The sequence below is a fragment of the Osmerus mordax genome, chromosome 1 (genome assembly GCF_038355195.1).
Source record: "Osmerus mordax isolate fOsmMor3 chromosome 1, fOsmMor3.pri, whole genome shotgun sequence".
Lineage (NCBI taxonomy): Eukaryota > Metazoa > Chordata > Actinopteri > Osmeriformes > Osmeridae > Osmerus > Osmerus mordax.
In genome coordinates, this window is record NC_090050.1 from 12,843,815 (window position 1) to 12,867,770 (window position 23,956).

The 23,956-nt window shown below is 47.2% G+C and overlaps 1 protein-coding gene across 1 annotated transcript in view; it reads left to right on the top strand.

The window, feature by feature from the left end:
* Window positions 1–1,821: 1,821 nt before the first annotated feature.
* The window catches only part of arhgef10la (Rho guanine nucleotide exchange factor (GEF) 10-like a), a 72,525-nt gene continuing 50,390 nt past the window's right edge, over window positions 1,822–23,956 (top strand). Inside the window, exons 1-10 of the mRNA XM_067245964.1 lie at window positions 1,822–2,056; window positions 8,821–9,138; window positions 10,502–10,532; window positions 15,954–16,141; window positions 18,489–18,581; window positions 18,731–18,861; window positions 20,004–20,099; window positions 21,188–21,296; window positions 22,614–22,717; window positions 23,731–23,808. Of these exons, the coding sequence (XP_067102065.1) occupies window positions 8,826–9,138; window positions 10,502–10,532; window positions 15,954–16,141; window positions 18,489–18,581; window positions 18,731–18,861; window positions 20,004–20,099; window positions 21,188–21,296; window positions 22,614–22,717; window positions 23,731–23,808 (1,143 nt within the window). The 5' untranslated portion in view covers window positions 1,822–2,056; window positions 8,821–8,825. The remainder of the gene's footprint in view (window positions 2,057–8,820; window positions 9,139–10,501; window positions 10,533–15,953; window positions 16,142–18,488; window positions 18,582–18,730; window positions 18,862–20,003; window positions 20,100–21,187; window positions 21,297–22,613; window positions 22,718–23,730; window positions 23,809–23,956) is intronic.

Here is a 23,956-nt window from a genome sequence, read left to right on the forward strand (position 1 = left end):
AAAAGGCACATTATGTACGTTTTTTTGGCTCTACTTTTACAGCCTGTGTATCATGCGTTTATTAGTGCTGTTTTGTCCATTGAAATGTGCAGCAGTCCCTGTGTTTCTGTTCAGCCCAGCGTTTATTGGTTCAACCATAGGAATTATGTGGATTGTTTTGATAAACTTCACAAGAATTGAGTCGCTGAACCAGCGCCATGGCAACACGTACTGTAAATACTGAAGGGATTTGTAGAGTTTCTGTTTCTCTCGTTCAAATCCAGGCCGTGGACTTGACTCCTCAGAGCAGAGAGCGTGTGTGTGCGTGTCTGTGAGTGTGTGTGTGTGTGGGTGGGAGGGAGGGAGGAAGAGATGAATGTTGCAGGGTAGTTGCCATAGGACAGCAGTGTTAACCGCAGCAATGTGTTCAATCAAGTCTCACCCGTCTATCTCCCTTTGGAGTCTCGAGACTACAGAAAAAAACTAACAAAAAAAGTGTTCTAATGAAATGCAATCAAACTGAAGTCAGTATGAATGTAATGTGTATGTAAGAAAAAGGCTTCAGTCTAATACTATAAATATATTTACAATATATGTACATGCTTATAAACAAGGCTTCTAAAGCTACCAAAAGACCCTGGAAAAGGCACTTTTGTTGCAGCGAAGGCACAGCATGTGAAGCGTTGGGGTAGAACGGTTCACTTAGACGACAGACCGAGGCGGCTGCTTGATGTGGCTGACATTTACACACTATGAGTTTAAACAGTGTTCTGGTCCAGGTGTTTGTGCTGTATAGCAAAATGAATGAAAAAAAAAGTGATTTGTCATCTTTTACTTTGTACTCTGTGTATTTGTTCAATGTGTTTTAATAAATCCTCTCGACAACAGTTGACCCCAGTGATGCCGAGTTCTTGAGTGATCTTGCATCAAGTGACAAGTGGGAATTGCTCTTCTGATTTTAAGGAGGACAGGTTGGCTGTGTGCGTGTGTAGGTGTGTCTGTAGGTGTGGGTGTGTGACAGGTGAATACCACACAGAACCACAGAAAGACAGAATTGTGTTTCCTCAGATGATTTCTTTGGATCTTTAGAGTTTTGTTGGAAACCGGTAGGACAACTAATAGCAGTCTGATGTCACAGCTTATCTACTTACTGTATGTCTATGTAGCATGCCAGCCACAGTGCTTAGGAGCAGAAATAGAGTGTTCACACAACAGGTCAGCGACTAAAGCAGCCATGCCAGCCAGCCAATCAGATTGCTTATTGTCAAACACTCCTGTTAGCTTTTCACTTACTCACAAATTATAAACTTTATTAAGCTCTTTATCTTTTAATTAACCTGTTTTACTCATGTAACTCAGTTATGGTTCTGCACTTGTTTTGCACTTATACAAGTTTAGTTTTTATGTTTTACCAAGGTGATAAAAAGTGATTTCAAGTGTAGCACTGTCCCTAACTTCTGCCTTAATACCTCTAGCCCTACCCACTTAATCTGAATATCCTACCCTTGAGGCTTCCTATTGGTCTAGGGCAGGACTTTGTCTGTTTGCCATTGGCCAGTTGTGGCTAAGAGCCCAGTTGCCTGCTTTGTTGTGCTGTCTGAGGAGGAAAGAGGCTGGAGAGAGAGAGAGAAAGAGAAGGAGAGAGAGGGAGAAGGAAGGAAGAAGAGAACCAAATAAAGCTGAGAAAGAGGCTGGATAGGGAACCGGGTTTGAAACAGAGAGGGAGAGAGAAAGAAAGGGGAGGGGAAAGGAGAGGGAGGGTCAGAAGCAGTGAGGCGAGAGAAAGAGAGAGAGCGAGAAAGGAGGAGGAGGAGGAGAGGGGGGGGCTGTTACCTCATTCAGAGCTGTTGGTGTGCAGAGCGAGCGGAGCAGGGAAGAACTTAGTGTGGGAAAGTAAACAGAACAGGCTATTTCCAGTCCGTTCTGTCACTTGGAGCCGTGTGTGTGAGGACCGCCGGGATGAGGTGGAGAAACCTGTCAGTTTGAAGACAGGAAGTTCATGGGAGGTTGTTGGGATTAAGGAGTCCACAGGGAGTGCCTGAAGCTCGTCGGAGGAAATACTACTGAGGACAGGAAGGTGAGAGGTGTATTTAAATTGTCCTTCACACACACACACACACACACACACACACTCATACACGCTTTCTTACTTTCCTTTTCTGCTCCTTGCTCTCTCCGCCTTTTTGTCTGACTCTGCGTGGGCACCACGCAACAAAGACAGCAGCTTTGTCCGAGGGGGCCAGGGATGGAGTGAGTGGGGGGTGGGTGTGGTGTTTTGTTCTTTTAAGTCTGGCCGTTTGGAACAGCTGACTACGGGAGGAGAGGAGAGAGGAGGGGAGGGGTGGGAAGGAGAGGAGAGGAGGGGAGGAGTGGGAAGGAGAGGAGAGGAGGGGAGGAGTGAAGTGAAAAGACAGGAGGAGAGAGGAGGCGAGGGGTGGGAAGGAGAGGAGGGGAAGGGAGGAGTGAAGTGAACAGACAGGAGGAGAGGAGTGAACAGAGGACAAGGAGAGGTGAGACACTGCACAGTGCTGAGCAGCAAATCGAACACACGCATTCACCACTGAACAGAAGGGACAACCTTGCGAGAGTGCTGTGTCGTCAGGGGCAACATGACCCTGCTCCAGAGCCCCAGACCCCAGTATTGGACACCCTGCAGCTCTGCTCTGCTCCCTCCAATCAGACATGGGAATACAGTCTCTCCCCTGCACCCCTCCAATCAGACATGGGAATACAGTCTCTCCCCTGCACCCCTCCAATCAGACATGGGAACACAAACTCTGTCATGCTGAGTGTGACAGGCACAGGCAGCCTCAGAGTCAGATGACATGGAGCCTGACCAGAATGATGTGCCCTGATCTCTATCTGACTGATCCATCTTTCAGACCTCTGCCACTGTTCTCAGCCATACAGTACACTTCCTTAGCCCCAAGCTAAAGAAAGAGAAAGAGGGAGGGAGGGAGGGAGGGAAAGAGTCCCCTAACCAATCCAGTTTGGTTGCTTCCTGGAGTACAATAGCTTCTCCACAGACAAATTTCACACTGCCTCTTCCCAGAGAAGGGGAGAGGGGGGGGGGGGTGGAGTGGGGGGAGGAGAGGCAGAGAGGAGAGGGAGAGAGGAGAGGAGTGGGAGAGGGGAGAGGGAGAGGACAGAGGGGAGAGGGAGAAGTGGAAGTAGGGGAAGAGGAGATGAGAGGGAGAGGGGGAGGGGAGAGGGCACAGGGGACCTCACAATTAATCCGCATTTTGGACAACTGCTCTGTTTCTGGAGCTCAATCTAGATGTCACAGTATTCTTTGAATGAGACTTTTGTTCAGTTCGATTTTTTCTCTTTCCCTAGTCAGACAATTCCAAGCACTATTTACAATCCATGCATGTCCTGCCTTGGGAGCATATCCCACAAAGAAAGCCCTATCAATGAGACCTCACCCTCTACACACACACACGCATGCGGGCGCACACACACACACACACACCGTTGAGGCTCTGCTGGCCCCAACTGCAGCCCTGAGGGAACAGACACCGATGTCGCAGCACAAAGATGATGTCATGGTAAACACACTGTAGCACTTCCTGGTATGAGGGTTATGTGGTTTTACTTGTTAATTTGCAGGATAATTTACAGGCGTATGCTACCGTATGTGTTACAGGTTTAGGTGTGTTTGGTTACACCTGTAACTGGCTACACTTTACATAAGATTAACGAAATGATGTAGCACACCCATTCATGGTACATCTAGGAAATCTGTTAGTTGAAGGTGGAGCTCCTAAGAGACTATCGCTCAAGAGTTCGCAGGTTCAATTCACCCCCTGGCCAATCCGTCGCTGTGGATTAAAACGTCTGCCAAATGAATGCCCGATTAATATCTAAGTGACTGTTGTCTCACCGCTTTTAGAACAGTGCATGAAAGGCTGGTCTACCGCACCCCTTGTCCTAATGCTTTGTAAACAGCCAGACACAGGACCTGCTTCATTGTTCCATTTCACATCATTCCTGGAGATGACACACGGCACTCTCCTTTGATCTGAAAGCACTGTAGACCAGAAACTTGGATTTCGCCGATCACCTGCTGTTTCAGAGAACTTGTCTGTGGCGTGTTCGGATCCTGATAGAACTCGGCCCCGAACAACGAGGCCATCAGCACAAGCGCATCCACACAATGCCCCAAAAACAAAGCTCCAAAACCAGCCTCGGTTGACTCATAAGAGATGGGGCAAGGACACAGCTCTCTGGGGAGAGTGTGGTAACCTTAGAGGCAGGGTCAAGAGACCTATCAGATGTGTGCTCACAGTCTCACCCACAGTAAAATGAGGAGAGGGGTCACGTCGCCTTTGAATGGAAGTGCTGTAGCAAGGAAATCCATTTGAGACAGCATACCCATGTTTCCCCTACTGCCCCCAGTTTACAGTATTGCACCTCACAGTGTTGCTAAGAGCTAAATCCATGCCGTTACAATGCTCTTGTATGTGGTATGTCCTCTGCTAGGTGGTGTCTGTGTGTAGCTGCAGTAGTGTGTAGGTTAGACAGGCGGGGTGGTGGAGCCGCAGGGGGGAGATACCAGATGGCCACTGGCCTGATGACACCAGCTGTGTCCTTGAGCTGTTTGACACCACACAGCCATCACTGTGAACACAGAGGCGGGAGGAGCAGGAAGAGGAGGAGCAGGAGGAGGAGGTGGAGCAGTCTCCTACTCCTCTGGCTGTCTGGCTGTCTGGCTGTCTGGCTGTCTGGCTGTCTGTCCGTCTGGCTGTCTGGCTGTCCGTCCGGCTGTCTGGCTGTCTGGCTGTCTGGCTGTCTGTCTGTCCGTCTGGCTGTCTGGCTGTCCGTCCGGCTGTCTGGCTGTCTGGCTGTCTGGCCAGTAGATAGGCTCATGAATAATACATCCACCATCCATGTCAGAACAGAGCATATCATGACAGTGTATGCAAAGAGTTTGATTACAAGATCCATTTGAAAAGGATTAATGCACATTTTATGTCATTTAAAATGTAGTCATTATAAGTAGAATATTATTATAGCAATTGTGAAGATACAAAAGTCAGTGGACCAATTGTTAACTTAATGGTAACTTAATTGTATTTTGTCTAACTACATGCTCTTATGGTTCTTCCCTTTGGGACTTATTTGGTTTTCACAGTGTATGCTTCATGTTTAGCTACCCGCAATGTTTGGGGCTATCTCGTTGTTATGATCAGTGACCTATGCACTTTTGTAAAACTCTCTGTTGGAAGTCGCTTTGGATAAAAGCGTCTGCTAAATGCATAAATGTAAATGTAATGTAAATGTAATGGGGGAAACCAATCAAAAGACTTGTACCATGCTGGCACCAGTAGAGTAAGTGGTGCTGTGAATCATGTGGTCTGAAGTTTAGATTACTGCACATGAAGCGCATCCGCTGCAAGTCTCTGATTTGCAGTTTATATTATAATGTTGTGAAATCATGTTCTAAATGTTCATCATAAAGATCATGAGACTGAATGTTTGTGAAATTTGTGTAAGAAAAATGAGTCGCTTTGTTCAGAAGCTGCTGACTCACAGCTTATCGATGACCCCCACTGAGAGTGACCGAAACAGGGAGGGAGGGAGGGAGAGAGAGAGAGAGAGAGAGAGAGAGAGAGAGAGAGAGAGAGAGAGAGAGAGAGAGAGAGAGAGAGATAGGGTGTTACTTTGGGACAGCCATCTACAGAGAAGGAAGTGTGGGACGAGAATCCTGGAGTGATCCTGTTAATGATGTCTTTGTCTCATATCCCACTATCTCCACACACCCAGTCCTGCTGTTATGTTAGTTGGTAGGAGCATGGTACCAGTAATGATAAAGCAGGGTGGTCAAGAACCAGAAGGGTCAAGGACTCTCACAGTATTAAAATTGCTTGTTTACAAACATCTTCTAAGAGGCTTCTGAGTCCTCAGATTAGACAAGAGGTTTCTGTTGAATCTACTGGGGAAACGGCCATTTTTCGTATTACTCTCTTGGTATTAAAATGATTCCCCTCATTCCTTAAGACAGTTGGGGGCTTCATACAGTATGTGGGTTTTCATCCGCTGACCTTCTGTAAGAATCCCACTTCTGTTTGCAGAGTCAGCAGCTGCCTCTCTGTGCCATTGTCTTTTGATGCTCCCTGCCTCCGCCTGACTCCCCCTGCCTCCTCTACCTCCCCCTGCCTGCCTTCACCTCCCCTGCCTCCCCCTGCCTCCCAAGCCTGCCCTGATGACCAGGACCTGGAGTAGAGCAGAGCAGAGTAAAGTAGACTGCAGCAGACTGGAGCAGAGTAGAGTGGAGTGGTACGGATCAGATTGGAGCAGTAAAGAGCAGAGTAGAGTTAAAGCAGAGCAGAACTGGGAAGAGTAGAATAGAGTAGAGTAGAGAAAGTGTATAGCAGACTGGAGCAGTCTGGAGCAGAACAGGACAAAGTACAGCAGTGCCAAGTAGAGAAATAGCATGAAAAGGAGAGGGTGATGGCCATCGTGTAAGAGAAGCTTTCACTAAGAGCAACACGACTACACCCACAGAAAACCATCATGACCGCGTTCTTCAGCCAACGAATATCCCTTCCTCTATGACTCATGACACCACCAGCGATCTTCCTCATGGACAGACTGTAGGGACCCGAGCCAGGCTCCTCCCTGCCACACACACAACAGGCTCGCTGCCCGTGACCTTTCACCTGTGATCTAACCAGCTCACCAGTCCCTCAGTGAGCCAGGCTGAGACAATGCTTTCTGAGGCTGAAGCAGGGGGTCTTCCCATCTACAAAAGGCTTTTTGTTAGACAGGGTGTCGAGTGGGTTCAGCTGGAAAAACTGTGTTTGTGGTCTGACGAAGGGGACAGGGGCTGTAGAACATGGAGAAGAAGGCTTACCTAGCAGGAGAGAGATAGTTCATTTTTCATTTTCAAGGAAATGTTCTTGCCACAGTCTGGACAGAGCCTCACTTAAACGTAGATACAATATCCATACAACACAACTACATGACACATACTTACAGTACATGCCCCTTTCTACATGCAAATTACGGGGGTGTTTTATTGAACCACGCTGTGGCAGAGTCTCTGGGACCTGATGGCAGCAGTGGGAAGAATGGGTTGAGCCTGGGGTCATGTCTAATGGTACGGGCTCTGTGTGTGATGGCTTTGGTGCCAGGTCCTCCTCCCACCTCTCACCTCCCACCTCCTACCTCCTACCTCCTACCTCTCACCTCTCACCTCCTACATCTCACCTCTCACCTCTCACCTCTCACCTCCTACCTCTCACCTCCTACCTCTTACCTCTGACCTCCTACCTCCTACCTCCTACCTCCTACCTCGTACCTCTCACCTCCTACCTCCTACCTCTCACCTCCTACCTCTCAACTCTCAACTCCTACCTCTCACCTCCTACCTTCTACCTCCTACCTCTCACCTCTCACCTCCTACCTCTCACCTCTCACCTCCTACCACTCACCTCCTACCTTCTACCTCTCACCTCTCACCTCCTACCTCTCACCTCCTACCTCCTACATCTCACTTCCTACCTCTCACCTCTCACCTTCTACCGTGGACAGGACCTGCAGGCTATATGGCCTCCAGATGTTGGAGATGAATCAAGACACAGAATGTCTTTATTGCTTAGAGGAAAGGCTTTTCAGCCGTCCTTGGAATTTTCCAAATAACTCACCCTCTCATATTTGAACAGCTGAATCTGAAAAACACGTTCAAATGCTGTGGATTCCCTCGCAAGGCCCGCAGCATTGTTACACAGTGCTGACATCGTCTCCTGGTGGAGCGTTGGCAGCTCGCGCCGTCAACGTCGTATTCAGGTCAGCAGCTTGAAGGGAGGGGTGGAGGGGCGAGGTGGGGATTGCGCAACCCGGCAGAAATGTGGGTTGAAAAGGGTTTTTCCCAAGCAGGCCTCCGTCAGGGAGGCAGGGAGCCCCCATTTAGCCCCCCCCCCCTTTAGGCCCCCCCACTCCCCCTCCGCATTTCGTCACCTCCCATGTGGCAGCGTGAACGGCCTATCAGGGCCCAGGAATGTTGCAGCAGAGGAAACAGTTTAGCACTAATAGAAATGCAAAGCAGATGCTGTTGTAAAGGCAGATCCAGGATCCAGGAAGACCATGGGGCCTAGGAGTGGTCTGGTGGCCGATTGTTTTGTGTTTTCAGACCATTTGGATGATGACAATGACTGAACTGTAGAGGGTTGAGGGTTCACACTGTGCCTCACATCCGTCATGTAAGTTCTTCTTAACAAACACATCAGAAACTATCTGAAAAATGTACCTTCAAAAAGATATCTGAACCAACCAAAATTTTTACTTATTATTGTCATACAAAATATGTGAAGGTTATTTTGTATTACAATCAGTTCCACCATAAACACAGTGTCTCTTACTTTCACTCCATTGTTTTTTGTGTAAACAAAGTTTGAGTTTGAGTTTGTTGATGGAAGAGAGCAGAGCACATTCCAATAATGATTTCATCTTTGTTTTGCAGTAGATTCCCAGCTCTCACACATTTTCAAAGTATCAAATTCAAACCAGGAGACACCCCCCAAAATGTACTGGCTTTTGTACAGTAGTTTAAACGTGTTATATTGTTTTGGTCAATATTCTTGTGTTTGCCTCCCCCTTATGTCATTTCGACAGAATCCTTTTGACATGGGCACATTTGAGGCCCATCCCAAAATGACCTTGAGTGACTTTGGATGTTCCCAAAAGCATTGTTTTACGTAATTTTGCTTGAATTTCTGTTAGATAACTGCACGACCATAAGCTGTCATGACCTACTGGATGTTGCTCGTACATAATTCCTTCACGACATTTTTCTTTTTTTTCAAAACCCCTTTCCTCCATCTTTTGCCTTTCTTCCAGAGCCTATGTCCACTGTGACACCTCAGCCACAACAGAGGGGCGGAGAGGAGGAGGAGGATGAGGAAGAAGGGGAAAAGTTTGAGTTTGAGGACAGCACGGATGAGGAAAAAGTTCAAGGGGACTCAAAAGAGCTCGGCTCATCAAGCTCTGTCAAAGCCATGGAGACAATCTCCAAGGAGACAATCTCCATGAAGACCGCGAGCCAAACACAAGAGACACAGCAGACAAGCCGATCTGACTTGCTGCCTGTCAGTACAGCGCCCTCTATCAGGCAGGAGGTCCAACTCTCAGAGGCCAAAAACCCCACAGCCTGTACAGGTGAGGTTTGTCATGTTGATCAACTAGGTTAAATGATTTTGAAATATCATACTGTATTGCATTGCATTGTATCATTTTCCCTTCTATTCTAAATAGTCTTTTTATTTTCCGACAACAATGCCACCATGTGTTATATTCATACTCACAAGGTGTTTAGCACCTGCCTAATAAGATGTCGCAATTGCTCAGACAGACAGGAACAAAGAGCAGGACAAGCCTCCATATAATGGGATCAGGCAGGGTAGATATGTAGAGTGACATCCGGACTACCTGGATGATGTTGCCAAACAAGCCTGCTTGTTGTACTCTCCCCAGCTAATGAAACAGAGAGATATTTAAATCCAGAACGGCTGTCGGACAAAATGAAGTGATTAGTGCTTAATTAAAAGGCTTGTTCACCAAGCCTATGTGTGCTAATCCTGTAAGTGGGTTGAGGAGAGTTTGAGAGGAGACTCAGACAGGGGCCAGGGGAGCTGAGTGTGTGTGTGTGTCTGTGAGTGCGTGTGTGTGCCCAGTATGTGTTTGTACATGTGTGTTTAGGTGTGTGTGCATGTGTGTGTGTGTGTATGTGTGTGCAGTATGAGTTTGTGCATGTGTGTTTAGGTGTGTGTACAAGCGTGTGTGCGTGTGTGTGTGTGTGTAGGGCGGGTGAGGATGACGATGCTGTCCCCAGAAGGGAAGCCTGTTATGTAACCCAGTGCTGCTTAGTAATGGAGATGAGCTGGGACAGACTCCTCCCACAGCACATGACAGGGGTTTTACAGTGACTCCCTGCGGCCTAGAGCAAGGCTCATAACATCTATACATAAGACCTCAGACCTGGAGAGGCTGTCAGAAGACTAGAAACATCTACAGACAAGACATCCTAACTGTAGAGGCAGATAGAAGGCTGACAACATCTATACACAAGATCTCAGACCTGGAGAGGCTGTCAGAAGACTAGAAACATCTACAGACAAGACATCCTAACTGTAGAGGCAGATAGAAGGCTGACAACATCTATACACCCATATTCTAACCGTAGAGGCTGTTTGATGGCTATCCACCCCACAAGGCTATTCACTGGTTCGTGCTATTGACATGCTATTCACTTCTATTTAATGTTGGTAGTGTCACCTGTGTGACCTGTATGCATCCCTATGTATCCTTTGGTGTCTCCCTGTCTGTCACCTGCATTCAATAGTTCTGCTCATACTGTACTTGTGTCTGTGAACAATACCTTACACTCTTTCCAATGTTCAAATGTAAACTCAAGAACTCGAGAAAAAGGAATGCTATTTTTGTTTTGAAACATCGTTATTTTTTAGGATTTGTGTATTTTTTCTCTCCCTAACTGGTTCTTGTTTGGCTTTGTTTCTTCCAGATGTGGCTGCCGTTAATGAGTCATCCACAGGGTAAACACCCCGCCTGCTCTCCTTCCCTCTCTCCCTCTTTCTGTCTCCCTCTCCTGCCCTCTGTCCTTCCTTCCCTTTCATTCTCTCAATCTCCCTCCCTCAATCTCTCTCTCTCTCTCTCCCTCCCTCAATCTCTCTCTCTCTCTCTCTCTCTCCCTCAATCTCTCTCTCTCTCTCTCTCTCTCTCTCTCTCTCTCTCTCACACACACACACACACACACACACACACACACACACCTTCTCACCCTCTTCTCTCTTTCTTCCTCTCACTCTCAGTATGGGTGGGATCCAAACTAAACTGTCTCTGTCTGGGGGAGTGTGCCTGAAGCAGGACATTCCATCCTGCTCACATCTGTCATCGCGGTTAAGGCTGCACCGTATTAAACGTTTGATTTGAATCGGGTGTGTAGTGTGAATCAAGCAGATGATTTAAAAACTCTTGAACATTGATATCACCTTAGATTCTAAGGAGGCTCCCTCCATGGAATGAGAGCGAGAGGGAGAGAAAGGGAAAGAGAGGGAGAGAGGACAGGGGAGTGAGAAAGAGAGAGGGGAGAGAGAGAAACATAAAGGGTAGAGGGAGGGGGGAGGGAGATACTAGATAGAGAGAGAGACGTGACAACACAACAATGAGAACAAAGTGCAGAGCAGGGACTGTGTGTGTCTCTCCTGTACCAGGCACTCTGCTGGAAGCAGCCATCCATCTGTATCACCACTGGGTTTACGTAATGTGTCTGATGGAGCCAAACACAACGTCATCCACACAAACCAGATGAGTGTGAGACTGAGAGAAAGACTGAGAGGCAGCATGTTGGGAGAGAAAGGCCCTGACCCACAGACAGGAGAACTGACAGAAAACCCCTCCTCTACACACAGAACACACTCTCACACTGCCTCACAAGTCTGAAAGATGAGTTTTCTGTGCTGTTTGTGTCCTGGAACAGTCAATAACATGTTATATCATAACATGACAGTATTATATTACATTATTACATTGATAGGATCCACTTTGAACAGTGTCAATGTAGGAGCCCAGAGCAAATTTCCCTACAGGGACATCAAAGCTAATCTTATCTTATGTTTACCACAGTACACTGATCGGACCACGCAATGTTTCATATAGGACTGTCATGGTCCTCACAGACATACCCAGTGTGTGTGTGTGCATGTGTGTGTGGTGTGAGGGCCCTGCGGCCTGCCTGTTGCTCACCTCTAGGAAGTGTGATGGGAAACCTGGGTGATAGCAGAGGAGGGATCCAGCATTCCTGTGTGCCTTCCTGTGCTGAAAGGATTGGTTAATTTGTAACTGTGTGTGTGTGTGTCCGTTTGCGTGAGTGTGTGTGTTTGCGTGTGTTGGCTCATGTGTGTGTTTGTGCTTCTGTGTGTGTGTGTTTGTGTGTGTGTGTGTGTGTGTGTGTGTGAGAGAGAGAGAGAAATAGATAGACAGAGCTGCTGGTGGCCTTTCTATTTTCTCTCACAGGCAGGTTTCTGCTGAGTCCAGCTTTCCACTGGGAGTGTTAACATGGTTACTGAACTGAGCTACAAATAGTACTTTCCTTCATTAAGGTGTGAATTTGTCAGCACAAATACAACATCTTCCAACTTTGTGTATTTCATTGCATGAAAATGTGTTTTTGAAGATTTTATTATGGACTATGTATGATTTGTAGCTGTGTCTATGTGTGTGCCTCTGAATGTGTGTGTGTATGTGTCTGTAGTGTAAAGTATTTGAGTGTGTGTGTGTGTGTGTGACGATATTTGGCATCAGGTACCTAATTCATTACACTTTAATCAGAATCAGAATCATCCTTATTCGCCAAGTAAGTTTACACAAACAAGGAATTTACTGTGGCAGGAAGGTGCATACGGAAAACATAAGATAAATCTTAAATATAAAATGTAGAACATGTACAACAGTCTAAATTATTATAAACAATACTATACAATGTAAAATATTACATATTGCATATTACAAATAAGATGCAGCAGGTTGAACTTCTTCAGCTGCCGCAGGAAGTACATCCTCTGTTGTGCTTTGTTGGTGAGGGAGCTGATGTTCAGTTCATGTTCATGTTGAGGTCCTGGGAGAGGATAGTACCCAGGAAGGGGAAGGACTTCACAGTGTTGACTGGGCAGTCACACAGGGTGATGGGACTGACTGGGGCTGGGTTATTCCTGAAGTCCACAATCATCTCCACTGTCTTGTGAGCATTTAGCTCCAAGTTGTTGTGGCTGCACCAGGTAACCAGGTTGTCAACTTCCCACCTGTAGTCAGATTCATCCTCACCAGAGATGAGCCTAATGACGGTGGTGTCATTAGGTGTCAGTGCTGATGGACCGGGAGTAAATGAGCTCCTTCACATGGACAATACCTAACAACAGTCACTATGACAACCTGACACTTGCATGGCAGTCGCATCAAGAAAGAGAGATAGTGTGGAAGAAATTGGAGGCGGGTTACAGACAGTTACATCAGTGTTACAGAAGCTTCAGCCCTTTTCAACACCACTCTACCTCACCCACCCACATCCCTCCACACACCATCCTCTTCTATGGTGACTTTACAGGCCTTAAAATAACTTGCTGTTGATAACATAAAGGACATATTGTGAGTTTCCACTGCATTGTCAAGATACGCAACACAACGGTAGTGCGGCTGCGCTGTTCTTCTCAGGGCTCTACCTTACACCCTGAGCAGAGAGAAGGAATAGTCAGATAAAGCCGCAATCTCTCTCCTCTCGCCCCAAGCCAGAGGAAACACAAACAGATTCAGAGCTGTGGGATTTGCATATACTGCCTGCTAACACTTTGGCTTGGCAGTATCTTGAGGCTGGGCTTTGAATCCAGATACTGTACTGTACTGTTTGTACTGTACTGTACTGTTTGTCACTTTGGCTGAAGAATGTTTCCTGCATCCGTCCTAGTGCTGTGGGTTAGTCACAGGGCATGGTGTGTGTGTGTGTGCGTGTGTCTGTGTGTGTACATGCATGTGAGATATTGTGATTCAGTTCACAAGGAGGGAAATCTTCCCTCAGGCAGGACTTAACACAACACCTGAGAGGGCACTCTGAAGACTACTTCTGATCTTCTGGTATATGACAGTAACTAGATGGTGTTTACCTTCATGACTGTACAGCACTCTTAACTTTCCTTGCTAGTATATTTAATTTAGGGTATTTAGGTAAAATCAATTAAAATATCAGAAATTCAGTTATGAGAATTTTTGTCCTGAATTCTTGAATTCCTGACAATTCTTTTCTGAACTTCTGCACTTACTCGAGGTTGAGTTTGATCGACAGTGGTTTCACAAATTAAGCCAAATAGGAAAGCCCACCTTGCCGACGATGACTGTCTGGAACAGAATTGCTGGAAAGTAGTGGGCCGCTTCACAAATGTGAAAATGACATTCCACTGGTACTGAGCTGTCTGTGTTGCTAAACCACTCTCAGAGGGACTCATTAGCTTACACAACATGTTTCCAAAACCTTTATTTTTCACTGAAATACAAAAAGAATATTACCTATTGTACCTTAATTGTTTTTGTGCTGTTCTTGAGCAGAAGCCAAAGCCCATTTCAAAACGTCAGTTTTGTGTCTCGTCATGTAGCTTGACATTGCTCGGCAGGTATATGCTATTATTATCTGTGATACACTGTGTCCTGCCACTTCCTGACACCCCCTGCCTGGCATCTGAGAGGAGAGAGAGAGAGAGAGAGAGAGAGATAGAGAGAGAGAGAGAGAGTTTACATTTTTATTAGCAGATGTTATGGGAGAAGTTTGATGAACTCTGGACACAGTTGCACATATGAAGTACCCCTGTTTCAGCATTACTCTCTTTCTCTCTTTTTACTTTTAACTTTCTCTTTTTCTCTCCCTGGAAGGATCACAGGCAGACAGGCATCCATCCCCCTCTCTCTCTGCCTGTTTCATCTCTCTTTTTCTCTCTTTCTCTATCAATATACGTTTTTCTACATTTTATTGGCATGAATGTTCAGGCTAAACAATGTTGCCAAAGCAGTCCACAGTGAAAGGACAACACATGTAATTATGAACACACATCACAGAACTTAATCATCATCCATCACAAAACAAACAATTATAATCTCTCTCTCTACATTTCTCTCATTATCAATATCTAACCCTCTATGTCTCTCTCTCTCTCTCTCTCTCTCTCTCTCTCTCTCTCTCTCTCTCTCTCCCTCCCTCAGTTTTGCCCAATAAAGATATCCTTAAAGTCAAAGTCTCTCTCACTTGCAATGAACAGAGGCGAGACTGTTGGTGTCGCTGACTGCGACAGAAAGATGGAAAGATGGAAAGGGATGAAGTGCGAGTGGTGTGAGACACTGAGGCGGGATTGTAGGAGGATGCATGTCATTATATTCCATTCTCTTTCTGGACAAAGCAGGCATTGTCCTGGTTGAACAGGCGTGGATAGGAACCAGCCAGCTCTTCAAGAAGACTTCCACACCAGCCACACAGTAGCTGAGTCAGCAACTGCATCTGCTCCGCCAAGCCAAGGATTGGGCTGTTACTGACTGCCTGGCCCCCAGGGCATCCTCTTAGCCCATTAGCATCACTATAGCTTCAGCTAAGTTTGCTGGTTGACAGGATATTGAGGAGCAGCACTTGGGGAGAAAGGCAATAACTCTTCATGAAAAGTCAAAAGGCTTGTTTTGCAAAGTGGCTACAGTGGGTAGACCCGCTACATGTTCCCTTCCACACTCCCAGACGTAGAGAAGCTTTCCGGGGCTGATGCAGGGCAGCCGGGCAGTAAAAGGTGTGGAGGTTTTTCAAGCTGTTGTCCTACTTGTTTAGCTGCGCCAGCCTGGCTCCATCCAGCTCCAACTGAGAGGAGCTGAGATGCTATTCGACCCACATCCCTGTTCCCTGGGGGTGAAACACACCGATCCAGGAGCAGAGCTCTCCCTCTCCGGGGGAGCTGGAGCATGTGTGTCCTGTCAGGCTTTTCCGGGAGGCCTGGTATGCTTAGACAACAGGGAGGCCTACAGACTACCGCCCCCGGCTTACATCCCTTCCTTCTCCTCCCCTCCTCTCTCCTCCACTCTCCTCCCTTTCTCTGGAATGAAGGCGTAATGAGCAACATGCTGTACAGTAGCACACTGAGTGCTGGTCCGTGAAACAGGAAAGAAGGATTACCAAGCCTGAGGTGAGGTCCTACCCTCGGTGGAGGGAGGGACAAGAAGAATGTTAGCACAAGACTGCATACTATCACTGTGAAACATTACTAAAGAGCCGGGCAGGCAATCAGTTAGGCAGGCAGACAGGCAGTCAGTTAGGCAGTTAGTTAGACAGACAGGCAGTCAGTTAAGCAGGCAGGTAAGACAGGCAGGCAGGTAGACAGACAGTCAGTTAGGCAACCAGTAACTTCTATTCAATGTTTGTGTTACTTGGACCCTTCCAGAACCTCTGCGTGCCCTCTCGAGCCCAGTGCCTCAGCACAGTCTGTGGGGGAAGGGGCCACAGGAGACCCTGGTCCTGGAGACCAGCCCCACGTGGGGGACCAGCTCAGCCAGCCCAGCCAGCCCAGCCCAGAGGACTGCAGTCTGGACACGGCCAAGGAGAGCTCGGGCCCCTTGGAGCATTCTGAAGGTACAGAACCAAACTATGGATGGTGCCAGGTGAAGGAGAACTTGTGTGCTGACCCTGCATCTCACTGTGAAAGATTGTCCATTCTTTTCTTATGGCTGCATTGCATTTGTTGACATTGATTTAGATGAACAGGACCATGTTCGAAAACACATTATCTTTGTAACTTTCTTTGTGTCTCTGTGGGATTCTCTCTCTCTTTTCTCTCTCTCTCTCTCTCTCTCTCTCTCTCTCTCTCTCTCTCTCTCTCTTTTTCTCTCTCTTTTTCTCTCTCTCTCTCCCTCTTTCTCTCTCTCTCTCTCTCTCTCTCTCTCTCTCTCTCTCTCTCTCTCTCTCTCTCTCTCTCTCTCTCTCTCTCTTTTTCTCTCTCTTTTTCTCTCTCTTTTTCTCTCTCTTTTTCTCTCTCTTTTTCTCTCTCTCTCTCCCTCTTTCTCTCTCTCTCTCTCTCTCTCTCTCTCTCTCTCTCTCTCTCTCTCTCTCTCTCTCTCTCTCTCTCTCTCTCTCTCTCAATCTCTCTCTCTTTCTCTTTACCCACTCTCTCTCTCATAATTTGATGTCCTCATGGGCAAGATGAGAATCCAGTTAATTTAAGAAAGAAATCAATACCAGACTATTAGTTTATTTCCAGAACGAAAAATTATTCTTGGTTTTCATCTCAGCCAGCAATTCTACCGGTATTTGAAAGAGGCTTGTGGAAACACAGCAAGGAGTTTGACTCTGCTAAAATTAACTTGGCTACATTCCTCCCCTGCACCCACTCAGACTGTCTGTCCTTTGTACCTTGCATGTTACTGTAATATTTCATGCGTCTTTGTTTCATACAGTCTTAAATAAGTTCTATTGACTTTATAATGAAGTAGGGATGGTGATTTATTGCACTTTAATACCTGTACCAAAATAGTAATGAATTAATTTACTGTAGATCCAACATCCAATACTACTACCTTTATTAATAATCAGTATGCAAATTCCATGCACCGTAAATACACAGTAACATTGGTTTGGACCTGTAGGTTATTATTATTAAAGTGTAACAAGGACATGTGTCTGAATTAGGTAGGCTACCCTTAAATCTAGATGCAGTTTTATAGCAGTGCAATATTGCTTGTGCCTTTCCACTGTTGTAAAGAAAAACAAGATGCTTAGATGTTTATGTTTCAGTTTTAATCAAACGTTAGCAATCACGGATATAGCAGAGCTGATTTGTGTAATTGCAGGAGTGGGTTGTTATTTTTCTAACAGACCGAGGGCCGAACCCATTAAATGTCTGGTGAAACATTTCCTGTTTACAGATTAAAACAATCAGAAACCTTCTCACCTCTCTGCTCAACCTTGCAGACGTAGGAGAAGACACCGTTCTCCAGATTGTAGCAAAGCTCACCTCCATGACCCGTCTCAGTGATTGCGTTATCACCTGTGTTATGAGAATATTGTCACCTCATCATGACCTTCACCTCAGAGGAGCCTCAAAAAGGGTTTTGAGACAGTGCTGATCCTATCTGCATATTCTTGAATAATTCATGAATGCCATTGTTGTCTTCTGGAATAGTTGGATGAGAGGGAGAAACGCAGTGTAGAATTTCGGCTTCCGTGTGTTTGAACTAACAGGTTCCCTGTGGAATTCGTCAGTGACTTTGCAGATCGTCAGATAGGTTTTCTAATAGCCATGATGGTGTTATTTCCTTCTCAGTCTCAGCACAGTTCTGGAAACAGAGAGGGAGGGAGAGAGACAGAGGCGTTCTCCCAATATGTAAAGAGACAGATAGCGAGAGAAAGAGTGAGAGAAAGCAAGAGATTGTGAGACAGAGAGACATGGGGGAAAAGGAGAGATACTGTAGAGAGATTTAAAGAAAGATATAGTGAAAGAGAGAGAGATAAAGAGATATATATCAATTGAATAGACAGCTCATCTCTTTTGTAGTTTAACACTTGCAGTTCATCTTTCTCAAAGATTCTGTCCAAGACTGAGATTGAGCAGCATTGGGTAATCCAGTTGAGCTAATCCAGCCTAGCTAATTCATGTCATAGAAAATACCTCGTATTGGCCCCTGAGATTAATTGAGAACAGTAATTGTTGATGTTTGAGGCTTAACAAAATGGCTGCAGACAAATCACAGTTTAAAACGTAATCGATAAGGCACACCGAACCAAATTGGACTGAAACACCTTCAAAGCAGTTAATGAAAAACCCCGTAGAGCATGCAGAGAGAATTGGGTCAATACTTAACAAACAGAAGTGGAGAGTACAAACAAACACATCACAAACGTGGGGTCGACACATTCGACAGTGCTTAGCTCCATGTTTCCTGTTGTTTTATCTTGTGTGTGTGTGTGTGTGCTTTCTTGTCCAGGGTGTGTGTGGCAGATGCAGACCAAGAGCCAGAGAGTCCAGAGGTGATCTATGATGATGTGCCTAGCGAGGGGCTTCTCTCTCCTGTTGAAGGTCAGTATCAGGAGCAAGGCCCCCCCAACCCTCTCTACCGCCCCCCTCCACACACACACACACAAATTCCGAAACATTTGTGTGTATTTTCTGCAAATGTACGTTTGGTTTGTGTGCGTTTTTCATGTGCGTGTGTCTGTGTGTGTTAGGTGATATAATATACGAAGACGTTCACAGAGAGGGTGCAACGCGAGACCGAGACAACGGATGGAGCTCTAGTGAGTTTGAGAGTTACGACGAGCAGTCAGACACCGAGAGCAAACTCCCCACACGCAGCAAGGTAGGCACGCACCGCACACGCCGCGCGCACCGCACACGCCGCGCGCACCCGCGCACGCACTGCACACATCGGCGGCTGGAGTAGCCGTGTGCCATGACCAATGACTTTGTAGCGTATGTTTGTGTAAGACACGAGACACAGCTCAAAGAGAATATTTCTCCGCCACGTCTGCACTCTCCACAAAATCTGTTCTTTATTTATGCGGAGAACTGTCTGATGCATGTGCAGATCATGAAAGATGAATAGGCCTAGCTCGGTAGAGTACTGGCCTTGCTTCTTGAGCTGAGAGGAATCTTGAAGTCTTCAGACTTGAAAAGGTATCACTGGATCTCCACCCTGCCAGCCTTCATGGATGGGGTTGCACTTTACAGCTTGTGGTGTCTTTGTAGCAGCAGTTTCCTTGTTGTCCACAGGAGGGCACTATGTCCCTCAGGGCTCGTGTTGTTCTGTTTGCTAAGATGTAATTGTCTCCTCCATGTATCCTTGTGCCTACAACACAGAGGGAGGCTAGGAGTAAACCAAATACTGGCATTTTGCTGAGTGGAAGAATTATTAATGCATAGATTTACCGTCTCGTCTTTTCTTTACATATTTTTACATAATGGAAATGGCAACGATAAGGGTATCACTCCACAGACACCTCAGGATATCCATTGCAAAACGTTCATTTCAGAGTCCCGGTAAGCGTTAGCCTGTAAGAGAGGCATGTTGTGGTCCTAGCTGAGGTAATTACAGTTTTGAGTTTATGAAAATCCCCTCAGCGCTCTCCATGACAGCCCAGTACGGCAAACATTACCCTCCAACGAATCATAGTTATTAGCATCAGCCAGCTCTACCCTTTGACCAAAGCACAGCTCTAAGCTTCCGCACTCCATCCTTGTGATTAATCCTGCTGTTGCCTTGCTTGTTTTGCTTTGATCCTTTCCCCTCCGTTTGTCCATTCTCACCCTCCCTCTCTCTCTCCCTTTCTCCTTCCCTCCCTCCCTCCCTCCCTCCTTTCTCCCCCCCCCCCCCCTCCCTTCATGCTGTGTGCGGCTGCTCCGTGTGGTTTAACGTGACCCGCCCCCGCCATTCCCTGCACCCCTCCACCCCCCTCCGCCGCCCGTGTCGTCACCGTGGTGATACCCGGTGCGGTACGCCAGCTCTCCCCTGACATGCGTCGGCTGAGGGAGCACTGTGCCAGGACCAAGCGAGAGCTGGCCATGAGGCTGGGGGGAAAGCACGGCTATGACACCAAGGTACTGCAGCCGAGACGCCTGCCAGAGCCCCGCAGGACGCTGCCTCCCGCCATTCCCAACGCCAGGGACACTCACACCCTCGTAGAAACGACTAACACTCTTCACCTCCACACTCATGCTCTGCTCACGCTGTCATGCTTGGCGCTCCTGTGCTTCGCTCCTGTCTGGGCCTCTCCCAGGAGCCTGTCTGCTTAGTGTCCCACCAGGACTTTATGGGACGCATGCATTATGAAGTAGCATTGCAGCCTATTTTACTTACCGAAACACATTGCCAAGTTGCTCACTCTCTCTCTCTGCCCCCCCCCCCCCCCCCCCCCCCCCCCATCCACACACACACACACACAATTAATGACCTAGTTTCCTGAAGTGGCATCATTTAAAAATACTATCGCCATGAAAGGGTTCTAGGCTGTGGGAAGCTGAGGGGATTGGGGGTGTGGGGCGCGGGGGCGGGGCGGCGAGGGGGGGGTTGCCTAGCCTTAGCCATTCTCAGGGTGGGGTTTGTGGTCACATCAACTCTCCCGCCCTGAACATACACCACTCTACTGACTTCTTACCCCGCCCGCCCGCCCTCCCTTCTTCCCTCCCTCCCTCCCTCCATCCTTTCTTTCTTCCCTTCCCCAAAATCTGGGGCTCAGCCTGGTGGTTTAATCTCTCTAAGATCTCTCCATGATCTGCTCCCAGCCTCTGATTAGAGATCAGCCGTGCTAGACCCACACAGCAAGGCAGATGGTAGGATTCATGATGGCTTGATGAGCACAGCGGCCTGCCTCCCTCTCCTTCTCCCTCTCTCCTCCTCATTCTTTTCTCTCTGTCTACGGAGTCCTCTCTCCTGGAGGACCAGCTTCTTTTTTTTGCTGCCTGTCCTTTTCACTGGAGTTGACTTTTTAGAACTTCTCCTCTCATGTCGTCTCTATTTTTCGTGGCTTTTGTACTTTTTTTGCTGCCTCCGCTTTTTGTGGCTTCCACTTATTTTGTCGTCTCTACTTTGTGTGTTTTCGACCTTTCTGTCTACTTTTTTGGTGCCTCTTCCTCTGCCACTGGGCTAACTGGCCTGGTGTCTGTCTCTACGTGTGTCTCTGGATTAGGTTAACCAGCTCATGAAAGCAGCACGCAGTGGAACCAAGGATGGACTGGAGAAGACCAAAATAGCCCTCATGCGAAGAGTCTCGTTCCTCCACAGGAAGGACCAGTCAGGTAAAGTCAGGTGTGTCAGGAGGCTGGAGTCAGGTGGCTGAGCGGTGAGGGAATCAAGCTAGTAATCAGAAGGTTTCTAGTTCGATTCCCGGCTATGCCAACCAAATGACTTTGTGTCCTTGGGCAAGGCACTTCACCCTACTTGCCTCGGGGGAATGTCCCTGTACTTACTGTAAGTCGCTCTGGATAAGAGCGTCTGCTAAATGACTAAATGTAAATTAAATGTAGAAAAATTCCGCCAATACATCTGTGGAGCAGTTTGCCAAATGTCTTTCATTTGAGATGAACACATTTGCCTGCTTCGCGTAGGAGGATCCTGGGAAGTGACGCCCACAGAGTTTACAAGAAAGACTTGAGCCCATACATCTCAGTAGACGTAAATAAGCCGCTGTGTGTCTGTGATGCATGCCCAGCCGAAAGCAGAAAGCTGGAAGCAAATAGAGGAGAAAGCCTCCCATTGCTTTTCCAATTCCTTTTTCAAAAGAGGGGAGGGGGGGGAGAAATCATCAAAATCATGTGAGAAATTTCAAATGGAACCGCTGGGCTAAATCTGCCATGCTCAGATTAAAGACATGCGTTGGGGCCAACGGACGCATCTGATGCGAGAGACAAACTATTCGGTGAGCATCACGTGACAAAGGCTGCGCCACAGGAAGCCTCCTAGTCTCTCAATGGTGGGAGATTATCGCCCGTTAATGGACTGTCGCACAGCCTTGCAAACTTGCCATAGCACCACAGCCACAACATTGACAAATCTTCACACAATCGCGAGGAGAACGGTAAAGAGGGCAGCGGTGCTATTTTAAGACATTGATCAGTGGAATCTGTCCAGCCTTATAAAGTCACACTGTGAGACACTCTGTTAGCTTTCCAGAGTCTTTAATTGGAATGGTGCTACCAAAGAGAAGCTCTTCGTATGCCTTCATGCTTTTGGAGGAGGGAAAAGTAAGGATCTCTTTTTGGTCTTTTCTGTCTTTTGAACGCCTTTGTACCCCTGCAGAGAAGTGAGGGTGTTTGAACGTGCTTTTCTCTTGCAGTCACGCTGTCTGTGTGCCTCTTTATGCCCAGACAAAGTGCCGTTTGAAACTTCTGTCTTTTAACCGACTTTTTCGAGCAGAGTAGGGATCTCTTCATGTTTTTTAAGTAATAAACCTGCATGTCAGGGTAGTGTGTCCTGACCTGTCTTCAGCTGCACCATCTGAGGCCTGATCTCTGTGTACATGTTTTCTGTGCGTGCCTTTGTTTGTCTTTTCACGTGTTATTGTCTGTGTGTGTTTGTGTGTTTGTGTGTGTGTTTGTGCGTGCGTGCTCCCACAGACGACGTGGAGGATGACGCTGGGTACCTGGATGTGGCTGAGCCTGACGTCAAACACCCTCCGGCCCACCTCAGCGCCATGCCAGAGGGACTGAGCAGTCAGCAGGTCAGATCAGCACCTCCGTACCTCCATCCCTATAGTCCACCTCCGTACCTCCATCCCTAAAGTCCACCTCAATACCTCCATCCCTATAGTCCACCTCAATACCTCCATCCCTAAAGTCCACCTCAATACCTCCATCCCTATAGTCCACCTCAATACCTCCATCCCTAAAGTCCACCTCAATACCTCCATCCCTATAGTCCACCTCAATACCTCCATCCCTAAAGTCCACCTCAATACCTCCATCCCTAAAGTCCACCTCAATACCTCCATCCTAAGTCCACCTCAATACCTCCATCCCTAAAGTCCACCTCAATACCTCCATCCCTATAGTCCACCTCAATACCTCCATCCCTATAGTCCACCTCCATACCTCCATGCCTATAGTCCACTCCACTTCCATACTTCCATCCCTATAGTCCACTCCACTTCCATACCTCCATCCCTATAGTCGACTTCCATTAATACCATCTAAAGTACAAAGACCTCCCTCATCCTACCTCAACACCACAAGACAAGTTTGTCTACTGTTGTGTTGTTCATCGGGATTTTACTCCATGATTTCAGCAAAAAATTGTGCACAGAATGCGAAAGACCTCGGACAAAAGAGTTTGCCCTTCCATCGACTTTAAAGACTGTCTTGTGTGATTGGATTGGTTATATACAGGCCGCAGTAAAACACAGGGCCAGCCTTTTCAAATGAAACATCATTGAATCCACTGAAAACAGGGCCTCATTCGGGCCAAGCTGCCACTCCCAAACACACAAACACACTGCTGCTCTCAATGTGGCTTTCCACCACTGCAAAGCCAGGATGACATGTACATCAGAAGACGACCTTGACAAAACAAAGCAGGAAAACAAAGTCTAAGGCTCTCTGGAAGCAGTCTATCTTTCGGTGCGGTTCTGCTGGGGAGTGTTTCCGTGTGTGTGTGGGGTTTTCACGGATGGTGTTCTGACCATGCATGTGTGTGTATGCGTGTGTGTGTGTGCGTGTGTGTGTGTGTGGAATTCAGGTGGTGAGGCGTCACATCCTTGGCTCCATCATCCAGAGTGAACGCAGCTACCTGGATTCTCTGCGCAGAATCCTACAGGTCAGATACACGCACACACACACACACACACTCAAATCTCCAGCCAGATGTAATATCACATCACCACTACCAATTAGACTTCAAAGGCACCAGCGGTGATCTGTATTAAATTACTGTTCTGTGTTAGGCATAAATAGGCCTGATAACA